We start from the raw sequence: 26,081 nt of genomic DNA on the forward strand, positions 1-26,081 counted from the left end.
TAATCATACAATACATATAATACACAACAATATAACCATGATTATTCAGAATAATTGAGGATCAAGATAGTCTGGATAAAGATATATCTGAATAATCGTAAAAATAATAAAACATATGTTTTACTTTGAGAATAACTTAATTGAGATAGCATTTACTTGGTAGAATTCCATTCTACAAGAAATAAAAATATAATAAATATTAAATTCTACAGGTTTTTAAAAGGTTTTGTCGATAGCTACAATGGTGTTACAACCGAAATAGCTATCGACAAAACCCTTTAAGATAATTTTAAACCAGCGGCACTCCGTTTCAACTTCCTACCAATAAGAAAAACAAATAATTTGGATAGTTCGATGAACCAAAGAAACACTTTTATTTATTTTGTGAACCCGATTCTAAATCACCACACCAGAGCTAGTCGAAAAAGCCTGTAGAATTTAATACTATTTATATTTTCATTTCTTTTGAGAATAACCTTTTGAATAGCAATTTTAAAAATAATTCATTGATTTGGAGATGAATGCCACAATATCAAATCATGATCATCACGGGGGGAGAAGCTATGCTAGTATTAGGGAATCCAATCCCGAGCCAAAATTCTGATCCCGGGATTTCGGGATTACAATTTGACAATCCCGGGATCCCGGGACTGGTCCCGGGATTGGCATTTTTTTCCATTGTTAATATAATTTTTTTATATTTACACATAACATTGATAAAATCGGTCAAAAATAAATCTAGTATAATTTATACTATTTAATATATGTATTGTTAATATTGTATATCTACGTTCAATCTTGGAAATACATAAGTTGAATGGAGTAAATAATATTATATAATATATATATATAAGTATATATAAATAATAATGTGATTTTAATATGAGATTGCTGTTTCTGATAGTAAAGACTTAATGAATGGGTTAGCGAGATTTAAAATAGTAAAGCAAATAATCATGGTATACTTATGGCCTTTCCGCTTCATAAATCTAATTAGTCAGCCAAATATGAAACTGCTGTAAAACGTATGAGGCCATGGTGGAATTACTTTGTTAAAAGTGCAAAGTATTGTTTTTTCCCAATCTTTCTCATTTTTAATAATTTACGTGAAAAAATAAAATGAATCGGCAACTTACACGTGGGTATAAAGCAAACTTTATTCAAACTCAGTTTATTTCAAATGTAGTTATTTTTTATTAAAAGTATTTTTTCTGTTATATTTTCGCTTTTATTTTATTCTCTATAAAAATTGATAAAAAAATCAATCCCGAAATCCCGGGATTATGTTTATCAATCCCGGGATTCATAGGTATCGAAAATAGCTCGGGATCCCGGGATCCCGGGATTCGGGATCCCGGGATTGGAATCCCTAGCTAGTATCCTTTTAGAGAGATAGATTTTAATAAATAATAATATAAATACCGCCCCAAATGCAATTAAAAAATTTCCCTCATGTCAGATTGCAGTTTTATTTTTTTTAGTTTTTCTGAGCAGTCAATCGAAATATTTCTTTTAGAATCAGATTCGATACCCTCTTTTTAGCTTTTCTGAGCTACTGAACGAATTTTTTTGATGACAATCGAATTTAAGACATTTTTCCTCTATATCACGGTTTATGAGACACTATTCTACAAGAAAATAATTATGACTGATATTACTAATAATAAAATTAGGCTTAATATAATATTATAATGAAAGCCTAGTTATGGAAGTAGAAGGAATAAATTATGAAATGCCACCACATAGCCCCCTGGAGGAAAATAAAAGAAAAAAATCTTTACAATATATTTTATTTTCATTCATATAAATTGCTGTGACGGAAAATAATAATATTTGAACAAATATGTAGATGATATAATCAGTATTGCTTGGATACATTTTAAGCGTTTCATTACAAAATCAAAGTAACAAAACAAAGCCAAAATTTATGTACAGTATCAAATTAAAATAGGCATTATCTTATATTATATAATTTCATTAAAACATATTAATATTGGACAGTTATATTATTCATTCAATAATAAAATTACATTCAAGATAGTTATTATTATTTCATGACTTCAACGGCGATGACATTATGCCGTCGTATCTATTTTATAGGGATCATTTTTTTTCCAAAGCCTTCATAATTTTATTATTATCAAATGTATACAGGACTAGCATGACATTTTCATAATCAAAATATTAATCCTTATTTATGACTTCAAAACCTAAATTAAAACTCTTCATACGGCAACACTACCTGAATTCTAAATTCAAAATCAAATCATTGCACTATTATTTGGAAAAATACTAAATTGACGTGGCAGTAATTTTGTATCAAGACTTACTTTGTGATTATGACAATGTACTGTGTGCATTTCATTATTTTTTTATTTGCAACAAAACTGTGAATGGGGAATAATAAATTTATGGGTCTGATCACAAATACAATTATTAATCAAGCACTTTCAAAATCTAGTACAATCGACATAAACTACGTGAGCTGAAAATATTGATTTGAAAACATTACAAATTATTATGAAAAGTTAACACCTATCTATTGGGTAAAGAGTATTAAATTTGAATTGTTTTTAACTGTATGTAGTTGTAATGGGCAATGGCTAATACATAATAATATGGTTGTATAAAAAAACTAAACAATGAATGATTATAATTTACAAAAAAATATCTATATACTGGCAAAACGATTAAATCGGCAGAGTTCATACAAATGATTTTTCTAACAGGGAGGAAAGTTTAGCACACCAGCAGACATAAAAATTATCTATGTTAAGAAATTCAACAAATTCATTCAAACTAGAAGAGATCGTGGTTTTGAAACAAAATTATATTTTGTTAACTCTTCTTTAATCGAGACATTTACGTTGACAGCCGTTATAAGGTATAGTCGACCGTGGCTGTATAAATATAATTTTGTTTCAAAATCATTATAATGGAGTTCTACCACATAAATGCGAATTCAATTAATAAAAGAGATCACATAAATTCAGTAATTAAATTATAATATCAAAATGAGTTTAATTAAAACTGACATCTCTCCGTCAACGAAATAAATTATGAATAGAGAAATTTTGGTTTAATGGTCTAACGCTGTAAGACGTCAGATGGTTTAATCAGCCGTGCTGTTGCAGTCTTTTGACGTATGTAACATTATATCTACGTATCTTTTATGAAACATCCATAAATCGATCAATCATATTGTTTAATAATTATGAATTCACAACACTTTTTTTGTCATTATCAAGCATAACAGAAGAACATTTACACATCAAAAAATTATACTGTTAAAATTAAAATGACATTGACGCTTGTAAAATGTTACATCGTATTGACCAGGAAACACAAAATTAATGGGAACTGAGTAACCCTTCCAGATGTGTTATAACAGGGTACGGATTTCGAGTGTGGAAAAATATGGGGAAAACTTAAAACACTCGCTAAGTTATATGTTATTTTCAATTATTACACCTCATAATAATATGCTTTAAAGTTTGCCATGTAAATATAATACGGATTCAATGTTTGGACATAGTCAGCGTGCTTTGTTTGACTTGGGTGTTATGGCCTTACCATCATAAAATACCCTGCTACAAAACCTTGGTCCATTGCGATGGCTTTTACATTTATATTTGTTCTGTGATACCACAGGATCATGGCCCCCACATCCTGAAGCGGGCCCACAGGCCACGATGTACGTATCGCTAACGTTAAGGGTAGTTTAATGTTTCTACAGTAGTATTCCGCAGAACTCCTGGGTTCCGTGTATTTTTAGCGATCTTTGGTACCAAATAAATCCACTTGAATTGTTGGCACTCTGCATCATACTGTGAAGCACTGATCGCGACTCCCTTTTGTGATAGCCAAGTAACATGCGACCCTTCACCACATTGGATAAATAATGGATAAATAAAAATAATTCTACTCGTGAAATAGCGCCGTGCCACAGGCAACTTTTTTAATTTTAGAGCGAATTTGTGGTGTGTGGTCTTACTTAACTAGTCGACCCACCATGCCAGGCCCATCTTAGCCCAAGCCCCCAGGCAAGAGCCTTATCAGCCCCCCTCATGTGGGGGCCATGCTCAGGATAGTTACAAATTTTAATAATTCACTAGTAGAAATTTTTCCCATATTTTTCCATAATCAAAATCGTAGTCTGTTATACCACACCCGGTAGTGTAAGCCAGTTCCCATTAATTTTGTGTTCCCTACGTGGCACCCTGGTATTAAACCACACTTTGAAAGACTCTTGACGTAAACAATATATCGATTGATATGCATTTATCAAAAAGTTTTTTCAATATAATAAATAATGTTACTGTTGATGAAAACGATTAAAGAGAGATGTCATTTCAAAAACTTAATAGCAATCTTAATATATAAATAAATGCATGTAAACAACTAAATTCACAGTAAAATACAACTAAAACGACAGAGCCAAGTGTATAAGTAGGTAACCCAAGTTGAGTAAATTTATTTCAAAATAAATATGATTATAAATTCTATGTGACTGTATTCAAGATTCTGTACACAAGGTCTAGTTTTCAAATAATACATTATTTTTGAATAGGTACAAATCCGGCCAAAACATTCAAGTTAAGATAGATTGCAATGAAAATAAGAACAACCAATTTTTATAGACAGTAGTTGGAAAGATATCCGATGTTTAGAGACATAAATAACATAAAAAGTTGTTGCACTGGTTGTTGAATTGGTTTTCACGTATAAATTGGTATGGAGAGATGTGAAAACTGCTCCAACTCACTTTTTTCTTATATGTCACTTGTACATCTTTACTCCTCAGCACCTTTACTAATAAGATAAATAAAAAAAACTAAATTAACTATTTTTTATACTTATTTGGGTTTAATTAAACCTTAGGCAGTTTTAATAAAATGCTAAAATGATAAAAAAAACTAATACATACATACATTTTTTAATACAAAATTTATATTTAAATATTAGTTGGTAATTTATTGATTCAATACTTGCCATGAAGATAAATTTTGATTCCATATATTATATTTTAAGGTTATTTTTTGAATCATAAGAATGCAATATTATCCAATAAGAAGTGTTAATATCACGGCAAGTTGTATATTTTTAGTTATTATCAAATAATAATAAATACTTGAGAGGATCTCTCTCTCTCTCTCTATGGCCTTACCATTATATTATCATGGCTGTGAATGTCTTCCCAGTGATCTGCCAAATTATAAATCATCCACTCTTTCGTGTACATATCTATAATCCCAACCCCACTCTCGTCCTTTACACTACATACAGTATTATGAAATCGCAGCCATGACATGTCAGTTTTAGAATACATATATTTAATGACATCTTTCCGTCAAACAAAAAAAATAAATATGATTTAATTATTATAATACTGGCTGCTAATAAAATAAACTATACGTCATGACAAAGAATCGTTTATTAAAAAAAAAACATTATTATTAATTTTGTATTTTTACACATACTAAATAAATAATATTTATAATCTTATTATTTATACACTTATAATTTGTAACAATATTCATATGTAATATTATGGTCCCTACGCATTATTCTTTCCAATAATAAAAAAAAATACTAAAAATCATAGACAATTAATTTTAAAAATAAAATATTCGTCTCACGAAAACTCCTTGCTGTGAGAATGATTTATAAATATTTTAAAGTATAAATAAAATAATTTTGTATTACAAATCATGAATGTGTTAATATTTTGAAATGTATTTATAATATCTATATAAAAATTAATTCAGGCTACATTTATTGTTAGACCATTATTTTTTTTCAAAAATATCATTCAACATTTATTTTATCACTATGGTGAATTAAGTATATGTATTCACAATTTAAAACTAAGTAGGCATTTACTAGACAATATCTCTATGTATTTGCGTTGACATACAATACTATAACATCTCCTACAAAATAATATCATTTTTGTTTATAAAATACATTTATATATTTATTATACAGCAAAGCTAGAAAAGACAGTGTGGCACTACTGTGAAAATAGATCTTTTGTTTGTGGGAAAATAAAAAGGTTCAGTGGCAACACTCAAATTATGCTAATCTCTCACTGTCATCACACAGATGGCTATGGACATGTTTTTGTTTTACAAAAATTAACATAGATGGCATACAATATTGTAGTTATTTCATATAAGTACATAGCGAAAACGTGTTACTCTACTCATTTACATATTTGTAGTTGGGTTAGAAAATTACACAAGCTTTTAAATATTAATTCTTATATAGTAAGGAATAATTCGGTGTATTATTATAACGGGTGTTTTTTTTAGAGGTATAGAACTTTAAGCTGGCAGCACTTTTTTAATTGGCAGCCATTTTGTCAGCTGTTAAGTGATTTATGTTTAGTTTGGTTTGGCATTTCAACATGAATAGACTGACGCCTGAACAACGCTTCTAAATTGTGAAAATTTATTTTAAAACAAGATTGCCGTTGATCCCGATTTTCATAAGCAAATTTTGTTTAGCGATGAAGCTCACTTTTGGTTGAATGGATACGTCAATAAACAAAACTGCCGTATTTGGAGTGATGATAATCCTCAGGTGTATGTTGAGACACCGTTACATCCAGAAAAATTGACTGTTTGGTGTGCTTTATGGACTGGTGGAATAATTGGTCCGTACTTCTTTAAAAACGATGCTGGCCAGAACGTTACAGTCAATGGTGACCGCTATAGAGCCATGATTACTGACTTTTTCGTTCATCAATTGAACAACCATGATGTGCAGGAGCTGTGGTTTCAACAAGACGGCGCAACATGTCACACAGCTCGTGCCACAATTGATTTATTGAAGGAAACGTTTGGTAACCGCATAGTTTCACGTTTCGGACCCGTGAATTGGCCTCCAAGATCGTGCGATTTAACGCCGCTTGACTATTTTCTGTGGGGATATGTGAAGTCGCTAGTCTACGCCGATAAGTCCGAAACGATTGACCACTTGGAGGACAACATTCGCCGCGTTATTGCCGATCTACGGCCACAAATGTTGGAAAAAGTCATCGAAAATTGGACCTCCAGATTAGACTACGTCCGAGCCAGCCGTGGCGGTCATATGCCAGAAGTCATATTTAAATTATAATGCCAGAAGAGCATCTTTCGAATAAAGTAAATTTCATGTCAATATAAAAAGTCATCTTTGTTTTATTCCATTTCAAAGTTCTATACCTCTAAAAAAAACACCCTTTATAAAGGGACAGTAATACCCCGATTAATGTCAAAGTTGGTTTGACGATCGACGAGTGTAGTCAAAAAGGCATAGGTAAGTATGTCCTTCATACTGATCGATCCATACTAAAATGACAATTTGTTCAATCAAAAAAATGCAACAATCATGATCATAATAAATCTTCATCTAGCAGTAAAATCTGGTTTGATGTAGATTTTTTTTCTCCCTATAATGCTTGAATTATACAACCACTCTTAAACTGAAAGACTTGATGTCTTACACCGATCATAATGAGTAATTGTTAATTTCAAATAGCAAAAACACACAATGATTTAAGTGCCAAATCAGTGAGTAACGGAGCTAGAAATATTGATCCCCTATGCAAAAATCGCACAGAGATTGCGATGTCACGTCTTACCACCATATGGAAGGATCGGAGAATTTCGATTGCTGCGAAACATTTGTGTTCTCCATATTTTCATATTTTTGGGGAAGAGGGCAAGAGAGCGGAATGCAATTAATGCCTTCGAATTGTGGTGCGATGAACCCAGTGGCGAAGGGTGGAGGTAGGCTGTTAAGATTCGCTATAAATAGTGCACACTAAACTTTGTTAGTCATATGTATTTGTTTTTATTGAACTAAGACTACAATTTACAGATTGTGTTAGTTAGTTTTTAAAAATCAAGTAACCCTGCCTAAACGAAACCATAATAGTTTTGGTCTAATTTGGGCGATACGACAAAATTGTGCACACTTTTTCATTCATAGTTGTTTGTTTTTGTTGGATTAAAAATACATATTACACATATTGTTGGTTAATTTTTTTATTTCATTAAGCCCTGCCTAACCAAACTATAATAAATAAAAAATATTATTCTATCTATAAAATATTCAAAGTTATGATTTAATTGCATAATTTTATATATTTTATAGATAGACATGTATTTTTTGACTATTATGTATTATGGCTTGGTTTCTCAGAGTTTAATTGAATTTTAAAAACTAACCAACACTTTCTGTAAATTGCAGTCTTATTGCAATGAAAACAAATATGTATGTCTGAAAAAGTTTAATGTGCACTATTTATGGCGGATCTTAACAGCCTACCTCCACCCTTCGCCACCGGATGAACCAGTCAATCATCCAAAAACTACAGATAAAGGAATAGCTCTCAACAATATGTCTGCGACGCATTGTGCTGGAGAGACAGGTTGTTTTCGGTAGCCTCCAGGGAAGGAGAAGCAGAGAAAAAACTTCAGCACACTGGCGCGACCAAGTGAAGTAGCTTACTGGGGTAGCCTTCACTCTGCCCTTAGTGAAGCAGAGTACCAAGAGGGGTGGAAAGTCACTCAGAAGATGACGGAATTTCAAGATGGTCACGATCCTCGACTTACAAACAACATAATATTATGTATGTCAGGGTATTACTGTACTGTCAGCTTAGTGGAAGAAGTCACTAAGTGACATTTTGATTTAAACTTGAGTTTCTCGTCTTTAAATACTTTTTTCATTATTTTACACAGCAGTCCATAAATGAAAGTAGTGACAATATGAAACGTTGACACTTTTTTTAATACACATATTTTTAAGGGCATTATGCCATATCATAATTTTAATATAATCATTTTTTTGACTACTTTAGCGACTTCTTGCACTAAGACAACGGATGATGATTATGTAAAAAAATAATAAAGATTTGAAGAGTGTCCAGGAACAACGATGAATGGCTCACTTTGGGCATAAGTGAGTTATGAATAGAACATTGGTATATGGATCATAACGAATGTGTTTTAGTTTTAAAAACACCACTAAATGGCAGATACAGTTGGTAAAAAAACTTCTTTACCGACGAACAACAATAAATGTCAAATTTTACCTAAGACTAACGATGAATAGTACAAACATGGGTGGTATTTTTTTGTTGCCGGGTGGTTTTAATTAATTTTATAATAAATTATTGTTTAATCGTGTTCCCTGTATGAATAACTACATCTTTGAAATAAAATACATTATGTAACAGGATCCTTTAATAATTTTATTTACGTTTTATTCATTCCTCAACATTTTACAAATGTGCCATTCATCGTTGTTCGTGCACACTCTTCATTTAATAAGAATGTCTTGATAAAACACAAGTAATCAATGAAGCACAGTTTTTTTAAAAATACTGAAAACAAGTAAAAATATAATATTATCAATCAATGCTTATCGAGATCATAAGGTAGACATTTATATATTACTATTATGTATGTACTGACATAAATATGAAAAAAATAATACTAAACTAAGTACAATAGATTATGTAGAATTAATTTTAATATCAATAATAAATATTGTGTGGAACAAAATATCAAGAGATCATATTTCAAGTCTTCAAGTAGTGAATAATATAATACATAATTGGAATATATTATATCGTCTCTGTTCTGGCAGAACACACTAACTGGAGAATACTAGTTTTGAGTAATTTGACTTTGAAGTTGTTAAAAAGTTTGAAATAATGGTCTATCATGTGAGTTTATTAAGTAATCGTAAAAAGGATGACTTTAAAATTATTAAGAAGTTTATTTATTAAGAAGGTTTCCAGACGGTAATGTTTGAAATAAGGAACATTTTGGTACTAACTCAATATGTCATTTTTTCGAATTAGTGTCTTCTGCCAGAACAGTGACGATATTACCCACAGTGTTATGTATATTTTGTAGACCAAGCGAAATAACCAAAAAAAATGAGCGCTGAATGTTAGCATAAAGTGTTACCAATTGTTGACAAAAAATATATCGAGGATTAAGTAATGACAACTCGTAAGTGACAAAGTAACAACTTTGCAGGAGAGGGAAAAAACTCGCCTTGCCACAATGTGTTTGATATTTGATATTACAAATCAGTGCTTTTGTAGTGAATGTATGTATCTAGTATGAAGATTACTTAGACGCATCTGACAGGTGGCTGGCAGCAAAAAATATGGTATATACGAGTTATTACCCCGTTTACACGTGGATGGATTTACTGCTGACAGTAAGTATTATCGTAGACATAACAAGAAAATGTATGGGTAAACATGTATTATCCTGCAGTTGCAAGCTTGCATGCATGAATCAAAAAAGTTTGGAAGCTGCTTCTGAATTTTCATGCAACAGTAGGGATTTTTTAGATCTGCGCCTACACAATAGAACGATAGTGGCAAACCTGCCGGCAAAAAAACGAACTATACTCATTTCGGGGTCAACCTATTTTCACCACCTGTCAAATAGTACCATAAAATGACAACATCGCGTCTCGCTTACTCTTGAAGAAAGAGATTTGAGTGACAATCAGCACTTTTACGTGTAACAGTTATTGTCACAATAGTTTTAAAATATGCATTATTGCTGCCAGTAAATCCATGCACGTGTATAGGCGCTATTAGTCTATATTACTGACAACGTGATTTATATATTATGTACACATAAATCTTGCCTATTGAATATTTTCCCTCCAAGTAAAGAATTTTTTTTCCCAATTTTAATGTTATGGTACGCAAATGCAAAATTATATTTTTTTGGCATACTATACATACTTATCATATATTTATAATGCTACAAATACTTTCAAATCTTTCGGGTACCAACAGGGTTAGGTACGCGTACCACAGTTTGGAAAACACCTATGTAGGTAACTTAATGGTTTTATTAGCAGATGTCATTCATAATACAACTCTTTTTGTCGCTTGATCTGCAAATATATATATAAGGCATCCAATTTATGTATATAATTCAAATTAGCTAAAAAATACTGGAAAATATAAATAGGAGTTGAAACCGCACTAAATCATAATAAATAATACCTACATATTATAAACCTAAGTATTGAAAGCAAATGTGAATATCATTTATGACATATCCTTTCAACCCATTTAGGTAACAATAACATGACTACGTGTACAAACATTTGGGTTACAGATAGGACAATATGTATGTACTCGCAGTACAAAATAAACGTAGAACAATTGTTAAATACTTAATTATGCACTAGTTATATATGTATCGCCTAAAAAAATATCAATTTGTGTAGATAATATCTTCTTAGAGTAATTCTTGTCATGTTTTCGATGTACGGCTGTGATTTACAAACAATACAGAATGGAGTGAAATGTTTTATCTTTATACAATCGTTTTCTACATTAAGCCAAGCGATACATATTGAGGGAGACCTGACGGATGTATCCATCCACCGAGCTAGTAACTCAGATGAGACCACATTAATTGAGAGTTGAAAATAAACTCTACATACACATATCTCAAAAACGCACAAATTGCACAAACCATCAAATTGGACCACATTAGATGACGATTCAATTACATGACATGTGGGTCTATTCTATGCTTATCGACCGCTAAAGTGATAAAGTGAAAAATATTATCACACTTAGGGTAGGTTTGTATCAAAATATTAGCACTTATTGTAACAATTACACGAAGCCGGTTTTTATTGTTGCAATAAGTGCTATATTTTAACAGCACCTATCTTGCTGCTGTTAAAATATCGCACTTATTGCAACAATAAAAACCGGCTTCGTGTAATTGTTACAATAAGTGCTAATATTTTGATACAAACCTACCCTAAGTTTGATACTATTTATCAATTTAGTGTTCGATAAGTATAGAATAGACCCAATGGAGTTAAAAAAGACAAACGATACTGGTCAAAATTTATTGACAGCCAGAAGACCAAGACCTAAGAGTTGTGGCACCAAAACAAAGATTAAAACATAATTGAGACCACACTTTAATATTCATATGAAACGTGCTCTCCTGCAGTCACCAGCTCAATGGTTTTCTTAATTCAATGTTTTCAATCTTATTTTAATTTAAATCTTTTTTATTGAATAAAGTGTTATTAAAGGCAATATGTACTTTATTGTTTTAAATACTGTTCATTTAAAACATCTATGTATTGTGCAGTGTTGTAGGCAGACAGAATATAAGCAAAATAATATGTAAAATCTATACTTTTGACAGAGGATACTTAACAGAAATTGAATTTAAATTCTCATTAATAAGAGTTTTGTACTATTCCATAGAAATCAGTTTTAGCTATGCCCGTTATGTCTTTCAGCATGTTCAGACTCTATATTATATCCGGCCACATTATCAAAATAACTGACAGAGAATACGTGTTAATGTTTATATAGAAACAAGAGTTTGCAAAAACCTTGATTTGAAATAATTAGCAATATAGCTAAATGAAGCAGCAATTATTGTTGAACGAATCTAGTAATCCAGTGGTACCCAAAAAGGTAGACCTTAAGGCCACTGGATCAACGAGGAAGTTAAGTTATGTGGAAGTGTGTGGCAAAACAACTCACGGTACCAAAAGGAATGAGAAGAATCAAGGATCCAATTCACCCAGACTGATGATGCACTAAATTAATTAAATCGTAGAATATCATTATTTATAATATTTATTATGCTTGTAGGTATAGATAAACCCGGACAATTACCTATGTGATATTTACGACTGTTTATTTAATACAAAACAGTAATAAAATTATTCGTCTACCATAGACTTACTATAGAGGTTACTAAAGTCGGCTAAAGGCGTATCTGTATACTTGGACGTATGTATAATAATATTGCACAAGTTATTATTTGACTGTACAAGTGGCACGTAAATATTTGAATTTCTATACTGTATACTCGCACGTGCATAACTGAGCTTGTGTATAGATGTGTTAACAAAAGTTGAGGCGAAGACAATACTCACAGATGCATTGTTTACAAACAGGTGTTTCAAATTTTTAAATCAACATCAACGTACCTATACGCATGTCCACTTTTCACTATAAGCGCAATAAGTAGGCGTAAACAAGACAAGCAGCTGTTTCTCGTAGACCTTCATATCTGTGTTCGCACCAAGTCTGGTTGAGAGACCTATATCAGAGACTCGCGCAAGTCTGAACTTGTCGCATATTTTTTGTTATGCTTTTCGACAATGTGATTCAAGCATTAACTAACCGTTCATGTATGATACTTGTTTAGTACCGTGAGGAGTCTAAATGACTGTCATGTATACCTGTGCAAAAAAATGCACAAGCATACTACTCAAACATGCAGTTACGTCTACAGCGAACTCAGAATATATTCAAATAGAATAGTACAAAACACTGATAAATCATAATTCAAAATAATGTAAAATTAAAGATATCTTCACCTTAATGGAAAGACTTCAAAAACTGCAAAATTTATGGTATTACGTACTTCCACATATTTATATTTAAGCAAAAGAAAAAATATGTGGAAATAGTACCCAGCAGTAATACAGCTATCCATAAAAATAATGTATGCTAATTATTGATTCATAGATGAATTGTTTTCATAAGGTGCACGTATGTAGAATAAAAAAGAAATTTCACGTGGCCCGCGCCGCGTCGAATTTGCGTACTGGCTCCGGAATGGACGCAGGTTCAACAGGCACCAGCGAAGACAGCTCGTCCAAACTGTGCACATAACTCAGCTTGCGGGAGAATTTTGAACTGTTAAACAAAAAGGCACAATTTATTATTGATGACCAGAGGATTAAAAGAATACAATTGCGCGCCAGTGACCAAATTGAGTAAACGTACTTCAAAGTTAAATATATTCTCTAAATAAAATCTCGTTTTCATTACTACATATTGACCGTGTTTAGGAAAAAGGGCGTAACCCACACAGAACAAATCTTACAGGAGGCAAAAAAACGTTTTTTTGAATGATTTTGGTTTAATATTAATAAAAATGGCACATACATTGGGTGCATGATGATTGATGATTTGGTGTAATATCTTTTCGATCTACTAATAATTAAAGAAGTTATTAGAGAAAATCATTAAAATTGAGGGTAAATGCTTTTTTCCTTAAAATAAAACTTAATTGAAGCTCAATTAAAACCAGAATTTAGATAATAAATCGGCATTTGCGGCTTACTTCCCTTTTACAGAATGTGTATTTAGTTGTATAAATTGTTAATATCTAATAAAACCACTTTTCGAAAAATCGAGGGTTACGCCCTTTTTCCTAAACACAGTCGATATATTAAAGGAGAAATTACATATTAAAATATTAAAACAAGGAACGTTGCTGCTGCCTGTTTCACGCATATATAGTGTAACCCAGTGGCGAAGGGTGACTTTTTGAAAGATGTAGGCTGTCGAGAAAGCACACTTGTCAAGTATAATACAGGTATACTTACGGGACATAAGAAAATAATCCGATATCACTAATGATGAATAGGTATACACTAGAGACAACAACACACTAAATCGATGACATTTCAAAATCTCACTGACGATAACAAAATATACGCCGAAATCCTTTAGAATGAATCGATAATTTTATTCAACAGAGAACAGATGGCGCTTGTCACTTATTTTTTATTTATTCTAAATTCTGACGATAGATTATTAATATAATAGTTAGATATTGTGACGATAGATGGTTCCCGCACATTTTATATTTATTAAATTAAATACTACGAGAAGATCTATTTTTCTTAGAAGGTAGGCTTTAAATAATCGACTAGTATGGAGTCTTCGCCACTGGTGTAACCCTCAGGTAATTGATAACAGGCATTTCCTTTATAGTCGGAAACCCATCAGATGCATTTTATTCTTATACTAACAATAACATTTGACAAAATACTTTTATATGGTATGCGATTGATTTTCAACATATTGGAAGATGTTCGAGAGTACGACATGTCCTAAAAACACACGATTTTGACATGACTCGAAAATGTGTAGGCATGTAATAAATGATAGAATGCAGTGCGGTTCACGTGAGGTGACCTCATTGTTGTTCTGGTGATTTCGGCAGATTTTGCTAACTAACAATGTTCGTTTAAAGGTTCAAAATGTCCTACAGGATGGGAGCATCAGTCTGATAACATTTTAAATACCAAGAAAAACGACGCTACACACTCTTTTCCCGAAGCGGCAGCTTACTGTGACTTCACGTGATAGGGCGCGACGTGCATCATAATATAATAAAGGCTTTATGGCCTTTTAATCCTTTTAGTCTCTCGTGTAACACTTTGTGAGATAAATAAAACTCACCTAATAAATGGTCTTGTCATCCACATAATAGACTTGAGCCAAAACGTCGGATGTACCAAATACAGATGCTTCAAGCTTTTTCTTAATCTGAAATTAAAAAGGACACGATAATGTAACATAACATTTAATTTCCCGTGGGTTTACTGTAACACTTACATTAACTGAGGCTTAATTAGTTTCAAACCAATAACCTCCAAATTGCCAAAAAATTGTCAAGCACATTCAGGACTGTAAATACAATATTTTCTTTTTGAAAATATATTAGTGAACAATTAGAAAAAGCATACAGCGAAATAAAATGTCTTTAACGTCATTAAAATTAATAAAAACCCATCTTTAAAGTTGGTCATGAAACATATAAACGGCGTATGATGAATATAAACGACTTTGCAATCAACCTCCAATTTAATTCAATTTTACTAACAAAGCTGGATTTGATATTTTATGAATATACATCCAGTGGATAAATACTTATATAATATCATGTAAGTAAGTCATTAGTACCTTCTATCCACGAGCTGGTAGCACTTCTTAAGCCAGTGGAAAGTAGGCATGCTGCGCTTGGCTGCACTGCCGTGAAGATAAATCAGGATGTAATCGTCCGTCACCAACTGCTCCAGTGTTGTCAGCACATAACTGTTGAAATATTTTTTTTATTGAACACTGAATGTACACAAGATTTGAGAATGTTAGATTCTTCACTACCAATAGGTTGACTAGAGCACTCACCTGGAAAATGAAATAGTAGTGGAATTGCCCAGGTATTGAAAAGTTGTGTTTGAAATCTAGTTATGTATGACAGATGTTGTTAATCAATAAATTGTATACTTACAGAAACAAGTTATCCATGACATAATTGTAATCGACTCGGGAACTATCGGGCAAGAAACAGGCACTGAACACAACAATGGCATCCCTCCGGCCGGACATAGCGTAGCCTCCGTGCGACAGAACACGCTTGTAAGGTTCTATAACCTGAAATCAATAAATTACTTTGTGAATCGATCAACTGACTCTGTCATTCATTATTGATGATTATGATTCTGTGCTCAATGGCAATAGGGAGATATAAATAAACAGTGTTACTTATATTGAATTAGTTTTTATATCCAGTTCGTCAGGGATTTTTCCTCCGACGGTTGGATATTTCTTCTCTTCTATATCGTATCTATTATTATAAATTAATTACTGTACAAAACAATTAATATACCGGTGTGTTATTATTTTGTTCAGGGTTTCATGATTTTCTAGGTTCTGATTGTCCGTTGACTTTGGTTGCATTACATTTTTGTCAAAGTCGTTTATCGGCACTTGATTATAGACCAGTGGTTCTCATGTGCGGCCACCAACATCATTTTCAGTATTTAATTTAATTAACTGGGCTAACGTTAAATATGCGTTATTGGAAATGAGTCATGACCAAATACTTAAAACCATTTTAATAATACCACGGTTGAAAAATTTTGGTCGAATCTATATGTTGACCAAGAATCAAGTCAATTCAAAGAATTGGCAACAATTGCTTTATTAATATTGTCGATTTTTCCTACTACTGTATACTGTGAAAGATCATACAGTGTAATGCACTTCATAAAAAACAGATATCGAAGCCAGTTGACAGATGTACACTTAGGAGCAGCCATGCGGCTCGCATTGGAAAAAAGGAGTATTGAGGAATTTCCATTTGCATTATTTTTAAATAAATAAATATGTAATAAAATGTTCAAATGTGTTTTATTAAATGGACTTGTATATAAATAAATTCATCCATTTTTTTAGTAAATAAATTAAGCTTTAATTTTTTCAATCACAACAAAAGTGAAATTTGGTGCGGCCACCAGACGTTTCCATAGAACTGTCAATGTCAATTGTGCGGCCACAGTGAAATCTCACGTGAAAACCACTCATTTTCTCCTGCCGATATATATATAGGTTTTACAGAATCCCCCGCTCGTGACGTTAAAACATAAAATTAACCATGAGAGAAGCATTCATCACTCAAGTACAACTTGTTTCCAGATCCATCATCAGATTTTATTACAATGCTAATTCTTAGCAGATTGCCATTTCGGAGCCTTCACATCCAGGACAAACATAATGACACATTAAGCTTTATGATGAAAGATTACAATAAAATATTAATTGAGTTAGCATTTACTTGGTAGAATTCCATTTTACGAGAAATGAAAATATAATTAATATTAAATTCTACAGGTTTTTAGAAGGGAGGTAATAGTCTTGATAATGGTGTTACAACCGAAATAGCTATAGACAAACCTTTTAAAAACCTGTAGAATTTAATATTAACTATATTTTCATTTCTTATTACAATAAAAGCCTACCTTCATATCGATAGTCCTTCTCTCACCAGCTGGCAAGGTAACCTTGAGCCACCTTCTCGCATCATTTCTTTCCTCACTCAAAGAATACTCAGGAATTTTTTCTGGCCCTCCTTCGCAGTCTTCCGACTCCTGGCAACGATTATCTGAACTCCTGCAATCATTAATTATTATAATTCGTTTCAATATTATTACATATTAGTCTTGATGTTTAGTGACAACAGTTTAATAATAGCACGTCTCCCAAAATCATAATTCACTCCCCATACATCAGTGCAGTGTTCCCAGATCATCGAAAATTTTAAGAGGTTAACAAAAACCCTGGTCTAGACAGATAATGGGTGTTCAACTATATTTCTTTTGTTAGTTTAAGTCACTCGAAACGTACTCCTTAAAAGATTACAGAATATTAACCTTCTGTCTCCGTCGGTTTCGGTTTCAGTATCGCTGCAGTCATAGTCATCATCGGAAGTGACAGCACACCTATTGGGAGTACCGCCACCGCCGTCTTCTTTGGCGGGATTAACGACCCCCTCTTCCTCGGAGTGTAAACTGCAGCCGGAGAGGCTGTCCAGTGACGCTGAACTGGCATTGGACCCTGTCCGGCGGTGGACGTCCAGTGGGTTTGTGGGGGCGCACGACTCCGTGTCAGTTTCCGTCTGAAAAATAACGATAAATAAATTTATCAGGCGAGTGAATTACCATTTTCAGCTAACATATTGATTACCATATAGTAAGCATGTCCAACGAGTTGATCGCGGGATGTATTTTGGTGGATCACACCATACGCCAATACCAATTGAGTCGTGAAAATGTAATATGCGTGGTGATTCAATTATTGTAATATCATTTATGGCACTACAACCCTTGGCAGGTATTGGCCTCCTTCAAAAACTTCCTTAATCCTGGATAATCCAGCACCCGACACACAAGTTACTTTGACTGAGCATTCTTGAATCTCCTCCTGTGGCGCAGTCCTGCCATCTCAGTTTCGGCCTTCCATAACATCTCTTGCCTTCGGGGGTTACGTACATAGCCCGCCTTGCTGGTATATCCTCCGGCATTCTATGCACGTGGCCGATCCAGTGCAATCTTTTCATATGCAACGTGATCTTTTCGCCCCCATAAAGTATGTACAGCTCTTCATTATTTATCTCATCCTGTTTGCTGAGTGCCAACTTTCTGACTTAATACTGGGTGCAGGAGAGTTTTTATAAGGTTGTTTTCTATTGTAGTATATTACGATTCTATCGATATTTTGAAGAGAAAACATTAACCATTATTATATTAATTTCATTAACCAGCTCACTTGAAAGTTGTCACTCAAATTAACAGCGAGGAACCCAGTGTGATGTCATCACAGCACTTGATTCGTATTACAGAGATGATATGAAACCGCATGCTTTAAACGGAGACGTAATATACCATTATTGTCACACAGTATGAAATACGTATCCAAAAGAAGAACAAAATTTTACATTTTCACGATGAATGGGAGATTGCGTATTTCTTTGCAATGGTGAAAGACAGTGTTTTTACTTTTCCAAATACAATGGTTTATTTAAATTGATTAATAACATTGGAAGGTGGAATATTGGTGCCAGTTTTGATACTAAATAATAGATCAGTCTTTGAAGTTGGTTATGGATGTTCACATAGGTTTGACTTGTACATAGCTAAACTACATAATATTATTTATAAAGATTGCATTAGTTGGTTACCATTATCGGTATGATCTTCCTGCGGGTAGAGGGGGCAACGTTAACAGTCGCGGGGCCTCTGGGCTTGAGAGCGGCCCGCCCACCCACGGGGTCCACCTCGGCGAGGTACAGCGACCTAGAGTTGTCCGAACCATTCTTTCCAGTGGACGACGATGAACAACTATCGGGGGAAGGCACCTCCTAATAAAAACAATTCAACATTTTCACACACAATCAGCGCATCGATTACATCATAGTTGTAACATTTTGCATGCCTCAATTTAAAGAGGTACTTAAAAGTTAAATATGCTATTATAAATTCTACATAACCACTTTAAATAATCTGTAAATGAGGTACTCAAAAGTTAAGTTAAAAATGATAGAAGAATATGAAGGAAGTGTGGTGAAAATGCTTCCACGATCTCTTTGATCATGATCATGATCAAAAATTACTCAACTATTAAAAGATATAGAAAGGCTAGAAACATGGAATCTCAATAACTCAATTGTAATATTCAAACTTTGTTAATAGAATTTTTTTTTAAATATTTTTTCATTTTTTCTCCATGAAAAACTGCTTGGCAGTCAGACAGTCAAAAAATAATATTTGGGAAATTTTGGCACGCGTACGTAAAAAGGTTCGCCAACCCTGGTTTAGGGGGTTCCCGTTCCGGGTTGTACAAATTACGAAATGGAGATATGTCAGTATTACGCAGTAATATTAATCAAGAATAATATCTTACATCTGGAGCAGTGAAATTGGACGGAACTTCAGCAGGCAATTGATAATTTAACGATGTTCTCCCTTCAGACGAGGGCGAGTCTGCTATCTAAAATATACACAGAAAATAACTACTACATTAAAATCTTCTAGATTGCTTCCTATAGCGGCAGGTTACAAACAAAAAACATGGATGGCACTACACTGAAATAAACTCTTACTTTTCTGTTACTGCAATGAATAATTATTCACAAGATTTGAGAATGCAACATTCTTTTATTGAAATTATATAACTTATATATACCTACTAGAAAAAAATCTTTTTGAAAAAAACACTACTCCCAGTGGGACTCGAGCCCGCATCCACTAGATTCGCACCAATGTCGTTTAGCAATTAAGCTATGTGCGTCCTATCTAATTAGAACGAAATTAACTAGTAGCATTCACACCTTGGGAATTCACATTTTTGGCAATCGGCTTTTGTGGGTTAAATCAAAGTATCAATTACATTAATTACTAGCCAACGTCAGGATCTCTCCCAATTCTAATTGGACATAGTTATGCAGAAAGTAGCCAGTCCACAAAAAATAAAAAAATTAGATATGATATAGATCAGAGGCGAGAAGGTTTTCTCTACTACTACTCTGAAAATAGCCAAGCCGCAAAAAAAATATTCTTGAAATAAAATACTATTTACAATTTTACATACATTTTTAATATCATGTTGTGGCTAAAGTGCCATTATCTCAGCTCGACATTATTGTGGACTGGCTACATTCTGCATAACAACGTTCAATTATAATGTCCCTGCACTTGCTAATAATTTAATAATTCACAAAATTTGAGAATGTTCTTTCTTTTAATTTTTCATTAAACATTCTTTTATTTTTTCTAGTATGTATATATCTAAGGTGTTTTCAAATTATGTAAATTCTAAATCCTATTTCAAAAATAAAGGATCAATGCAGTGCAAAAAATTTGAACTATAAATAGAACGAGCCTTACATGTTATTTCTATTATGACATTTGAAATTATTTAGCAAACGTGAAGCATAGTTAAGTTCGTAAACTCCACAAATAATAACATCGCTCAATTGCCATTCCGATTTTCATATTCACGTAATATGGCAGCCATTTTTTTATGTTCACTGTGACACTCTAGTGCAATTATAAACTGTTTTAGACATATATCATGATTTTTCAACTACTGCATAATGCCAAAGTGTAGTATTTATTACTGGTTGTCTATCTACTTATTGTGACGGATTGATTGTCTTTTTATACGCCCTGCAAATTGGCAAATAAATGTCATAGCAATAATGTGAAGTCCTCTGCAAATGAACCAGCAATGATAGCTAACTTGTAGCAAACTTAATCAGTGTTGCCAACTGTCGGTGACAAAAACATGCCAGATGGGGTACGGAAACAAGCTATATGGCTGGAAAAAGTATATGTTTTTGCTGACCGAAAAATAGTGTAAAAATTGAAAAAATGGGTATACATGTAAAAATCGCACCATATTTTCCTAACTCATTTAAAAATTGACAAAAAATAATTAATTAATCAAACAACCTACGATAATTAATAATTAGGTAATACCAGAGTGGAATCCCCAATAATCGTCAATCCAATGCCGCAATATGCCCAAGCACACATTAAATAATAATATCCGATACCATTATATCACTATAACGCCAAGAAATGCTCCTATTGTTTCATTATTTTGTTTTATTTCTCATGTACCGATCTACCTTCATTAAATATCTGAATAAATAAACTAAAAATCTAACTTACTTTCAGCACATTTAAGCTGTTAAAGGCATCAAAAAACGCCTTAAGCTAGATGCTTCTCGAAAAATTCCAGATCTGGCAAGAAAAACGCTAAGTTGGCAACGCTAAATTTAATCAGTGGACGGGTGGTAATTTTTTTTGTTTCGATTTCATATATTTCGGCTCCATCTCTATAGAAGATTTTTTTAACATCTTTGCTATGAACCCATTAACAAATCAACATAATATCAACACAAATAAACCGTAAACATTACCTTATTTTGTACTCCACCAGAAGCGGTAATTCTTCCATCAGAAGCACTATTTCTAACTGGTAAGTCTCTTCCTAGTACCCTGTAAGATGCTGTGTTATCTTCGATCCGAGGTATAACAGCATTTCCAGTATTGGTTCGAAGTTTAGGCGCTTTAATATCAGGTTTGATTTTCCTCCTTTCGATGACTTTCATAGAATCCATAATACTATTACTTGTATCCAATACGTCTGGTTTAATATTTTTCTTGTAGTTCATTCTTGAAACTGATAGTTTACAATCGACGACGACAGTATTGCAGCTATTTCTCAAGTCTTCCGAACAAGAGCTTGATTCGATACTGCGATTTCCTTCAGAACTCGTAAAATTGTCGGAGAAATATAGATTATTTTTTGACGTATTACGCTGGGGCCCATCCTGATTCGAAAACCCATCAGAGCAGACACTAGCGACATCTCCATTCACGATACTCCGATTAAAACTCTCATCTTCCGTGCTAGATAAGCTGAGCATACCTGAACAGTCAGAATTTAAAAAATTACCAGTATCGTTTAATTTACTGCCGCCGATTCTTAATTCGTCGCGACTGATGCCTTTCCTCGATTGTAAAATCAAGTCCGGATAATTCCCGACTGACGGTGGACTCTCTGGACTCGATAACCCCATCAGCGGATGATCGTCGGTTAACGTTAATGTCGAAGTGAGTTTCGGTGGCATGTTTCCTAACCGCAGAGGTTTAGACGTCGCAGTATCATTCAAAACGGCTGACTGATTACGAATATTTAAATCTTCATTGGATTGATTTGAGGCGGCAGGAGTATTTTCAGTTCGGTTCGTATTCGAATCGGTGGGGATATTATCGATGTTATCACTACGTTGATATTGGACATTTTGACACGGGACATTATTCGCGTTATCTAATATTTCTCCGACGTCATTCGAAATGCGGCGTTTGGTTTGTTTATCATCGTCTTTTTCAGAAAACAACAAGACATCGCTAGTGTCTCCGTAGAAACAGGTCAGATCTTCTGTCAATAATGTCCGAGTATCTTCGATGAAATCGTCAGTCATCGTGGAGAACCTTTCGTTATCGTTTTCTACACATCCTTCCACAGGGTTTGCAAGCCGCAACACCCCAATATTAGCAGGTGGATTAGCATACTCCCCGTGCAGATGTTCATTTTTAAACCCATTATTAATATTATTGCTTCTGGATATAGATTCATTACCTCCATGTATATAATTATCAACATAACTATCACCACCGTCGTCTCTGTCATAATTATCATCGTTTGAAAGCCTTTCTATCGGGTTAGGAACTCTTTGATCAGCTACGCGTGATGTATTAACGTAGTTCACATTAAAACAGCCTGCGTCATTGGTATACTTTTGATCATCTGTTTTTTGATGATGGTTGGGTTGTTTGTCTACGTCATCGTGATCTTCCGAGGGTGTGTTGGGCGTGTGTTGGCTGGAGGGAAACGATTCTGACGCTGTGTCCATTTTCTCATCGGATACGGACGGGCTGGGTAAGTCCACCAAACTCGGGTGATGCTCAGCACCTTGAGGATCACTGAAATTGAATACACACATTTTTAAGACAATCGCAATACTTCGAGAATAATAATCCATAAATTATTCATGACAATGTATTCAAATCAGGAAAGTAGGTATAGGTATATCATATCACTCATGCGTAACCCGTTGTGATATCAACTGATTCCAAAAGAAAGTACATTGGCCGGAATCCACTGGTTACAGGTGTGACTGCCGCCCAGCGCCATATTTTTATCAAGACTCTTTCTAATAGGTATGTTTCTGAGTTGATTTCAAAATTATTGTATTTTATATTAAGAATGTTAGATTCTTAAATTACATAAATTATTCTTTTAATAACAAAATAGTTATTTCTTAATTATTGGCAAGTGAAGTACATTAAAACTAAAAGTTGGAGAGATCGTTAAGTCGGCAATCAAGGTAATTTCCTACCTATTATCAGTACCTTAGTATTAGTACCACACCACCAACCTCACGCATGACAAAACGTTTTTTAATATCCTGAAAATTTACACATTTTCAAGCCACATACTCTCACATTCTGTGTGGTTTTGAAAGGTGCTACAAATGACAGGTAATTGACACAATGTTTTTGTTGGTTGTCAATTTTTATTATTGAATGTTCTGGTGGAACATGTGAGCTCAAGTGACGTGATGGTAATGTGTTTTTAGCGTTTACCTAAAATCTTGTTATCACAATTATTTATGAACGTACTTAACAGTAAAAAAACGCAGACAGCATGAAAAAATATTTGTTTTACTGTAATCTGAAAATACCTCAATAAAATCATACGAAATTAATAATAAATTGTGATGTCAGTTTTAAATATTACACAGGTGGCTAAAATTCTGTTAAATAGAACTGAATAGAATCATAGTAGACCTCGGACTTGTACAATGTTACAAATTTTGACAGCTTACACTCCCGACGATGTTTACAGATAAATAATTAGGAAAACAATAAAATACAGAAATGTCATAAAATTTTAATTAAAGGAAGCATAAAGATATTTCATTTAATATCACTGTCCGAATAGCTTCTAACATAAATGTAAACATATTTACGAAATAAAAACAATTACTCGAACGTGAATACATCGTAAAACAAAAACACGATACCTATATATTTTTCCAACTGTTCAATATTGTGTACTGCCGTCTATTTTTAATGTCAAAAATTCCTAGTACAAGAACATCTCTCTTACCTCATTTGAATAATATCTATAATAAATGTAAAATAACTGATTCGCCAGCAGAAGTTTATAATTTCATTACTGATTGACTGATATAAAATGCACAGAAACAACCACCATCTTCAAACAACGTTTTTGAATGCCATACGAAAAAAATGTGGATTGTCAAAAAGTGACATGACGTATAAAGGAATACTTGATCAAATAAAATTCTAACCTTTTTTTGACTTTTTAAATTTTATTTTATTTTTAACCTCCTCGAATGGATCTCCACCTTGTCGTGGTGAGGAGGCTTGCGCATTCCGAGGATTCGTAGGGCTATGCTTGCGGAAGTCTAACTATCAGAAGGATCACCCAAGCAGTGCTCGAAATGGAAAATATCACGAACAGGAACGCTCTATAATTTTCCGAAAAATGTGTGCTTGATTTTTTTCGTTACATACATACGTACGTACTTTGGATGTACAAATGCAACAATAAACTTTGAACTTCCTACGTGGATGTATATTGGGCAGGTGGCCAAGGATTTTCAGCGCCGCAGGCGAAATCATCTCGTTTCAACAAAGTGCACCGTCAAAAATTGTATTATTATTTATTCTTACTTTATCTACCACCCATAAGCAGTACATGATACCTCTAGCACCACTCGTTACTGTTTATAACTTATATTACTGTCTCATTTGGGATAGTTCAGTTTATTAATTAATTAGTCATAAAAAACAACATATCCACATACCCTAAAAATTCAAATTAAAAATTAATTTACATATAGCAAATTTTACCAATTACAGATTCAAGACGAGCACAGAATATAAAAAATCAAAGAAATAGTAATAAAATAGTGTTTAAAAAATAAAGAAATAGATGCAGTATTAGAAAAAGTGCCTACATATCTATACACCAATAGAGCTAAGTAGGCCATTTAATTATTTAAGAAGTTATAAAACTAAGAATTTATAAACCGTTCACATAAATTCGTTCTCACGCAGGTGGAATATACATATATCCGAAGCGATTTGGTTGAACACAGTTATTCCATGCCCAATAACCATTAGCAATTGCAGGTTAGTTCTGCAGTACAGTATGTAAGCATACTTAAGATAAATCGATCGGATAAAGTCATGGATGGTATCCACACAGCTTCAAACAAAGGATCTTCAAATATTTCTCTTGAACCTTCTCCACCATAATGGCCATAAGGCCATACCTACTTCTAAGAAAAGTTTCAAGTCATCACCAAATAACGTAA

At 33.2% G+C, this 26,081-nt stretch overlaps 2 protein-coding genes across 2 annotated transcripts in view; both read right to left on the reverse strand.

Moving 5' to 3' along the window:
- D12 (YEATS domain containing 2 homolog D12) overlaps nucleotides 1-26,081 on the reverse strand; it is a 440,970-nt gene that overhangs the window by 31,134 nt on the left and 383,755 nt on the right. The window lies entirely within an intron of this gene.
- LOC147074850 (uncharacterized) lies at nucleotides 13,576-24,973 on the reverse strand. Its single transcript, XM_085942870.1, has 10 exons — nucleotides 24,845-24,973; nucleotides 22,086-23,655; nucleotides 20,063-20,149; nucleotides 19,341-19,520; nucleotides 18,034-18,278; nucleotides 17,623-17,773; nucleotides 16,113-16,255; nucleotides 15,785-15,916; nucleotides 15,281-15,367; nucleotides 13,576-13,723 (listed from the first exon to the last, which is right to left on the reverse strand). Exons 1-10 carry the CDS (start codon nucleotides 24,847-24,849, stop codon nucleotides 13,600-13,602), a joined length of 2,724 nt encoding a protein of 907 aa, XP_085798996.1. The 5' UTR covers nucleotides 24,850-24,973; the 3' UTR covers nucleotides 13,576-13,599.

This window comes from Rhyacophila brunnea, unplaced genomic scaffold, assembly GCF_057557595.1.
Source record: "Rhyacophila brunnea isolate RB1 unplaced genomic scaffold, BYU_Rbru_1.0 scaffold_15, whole genome shotgun sequence".
Classification (NCBI taxonomy): Eukaryota; Metazoa; Arthropoda; class Insecta; order Trichoptera; family Rhyacophilidae; genus Rhyacophila; species Rhyacophila brunnea.

Coding starts and splice junctions, on each gene's coding strand:
- LOC147074850 (XM_085942870.1), bottom strand. Junction 18,279..19,340: donor GGAAGATCATACCGATAATG/GTAACCAACTAA, acceptor GTTATTTTTCAG/ACGGAAACTGACACGGAGTC. Junction 13,724..15,280: donor ATGACAAGACCATTTATTAG/GTGAGTTTTATT, acceptor TTTGTTTAACAG/TTCAAAATTCTCCCGCAAGC.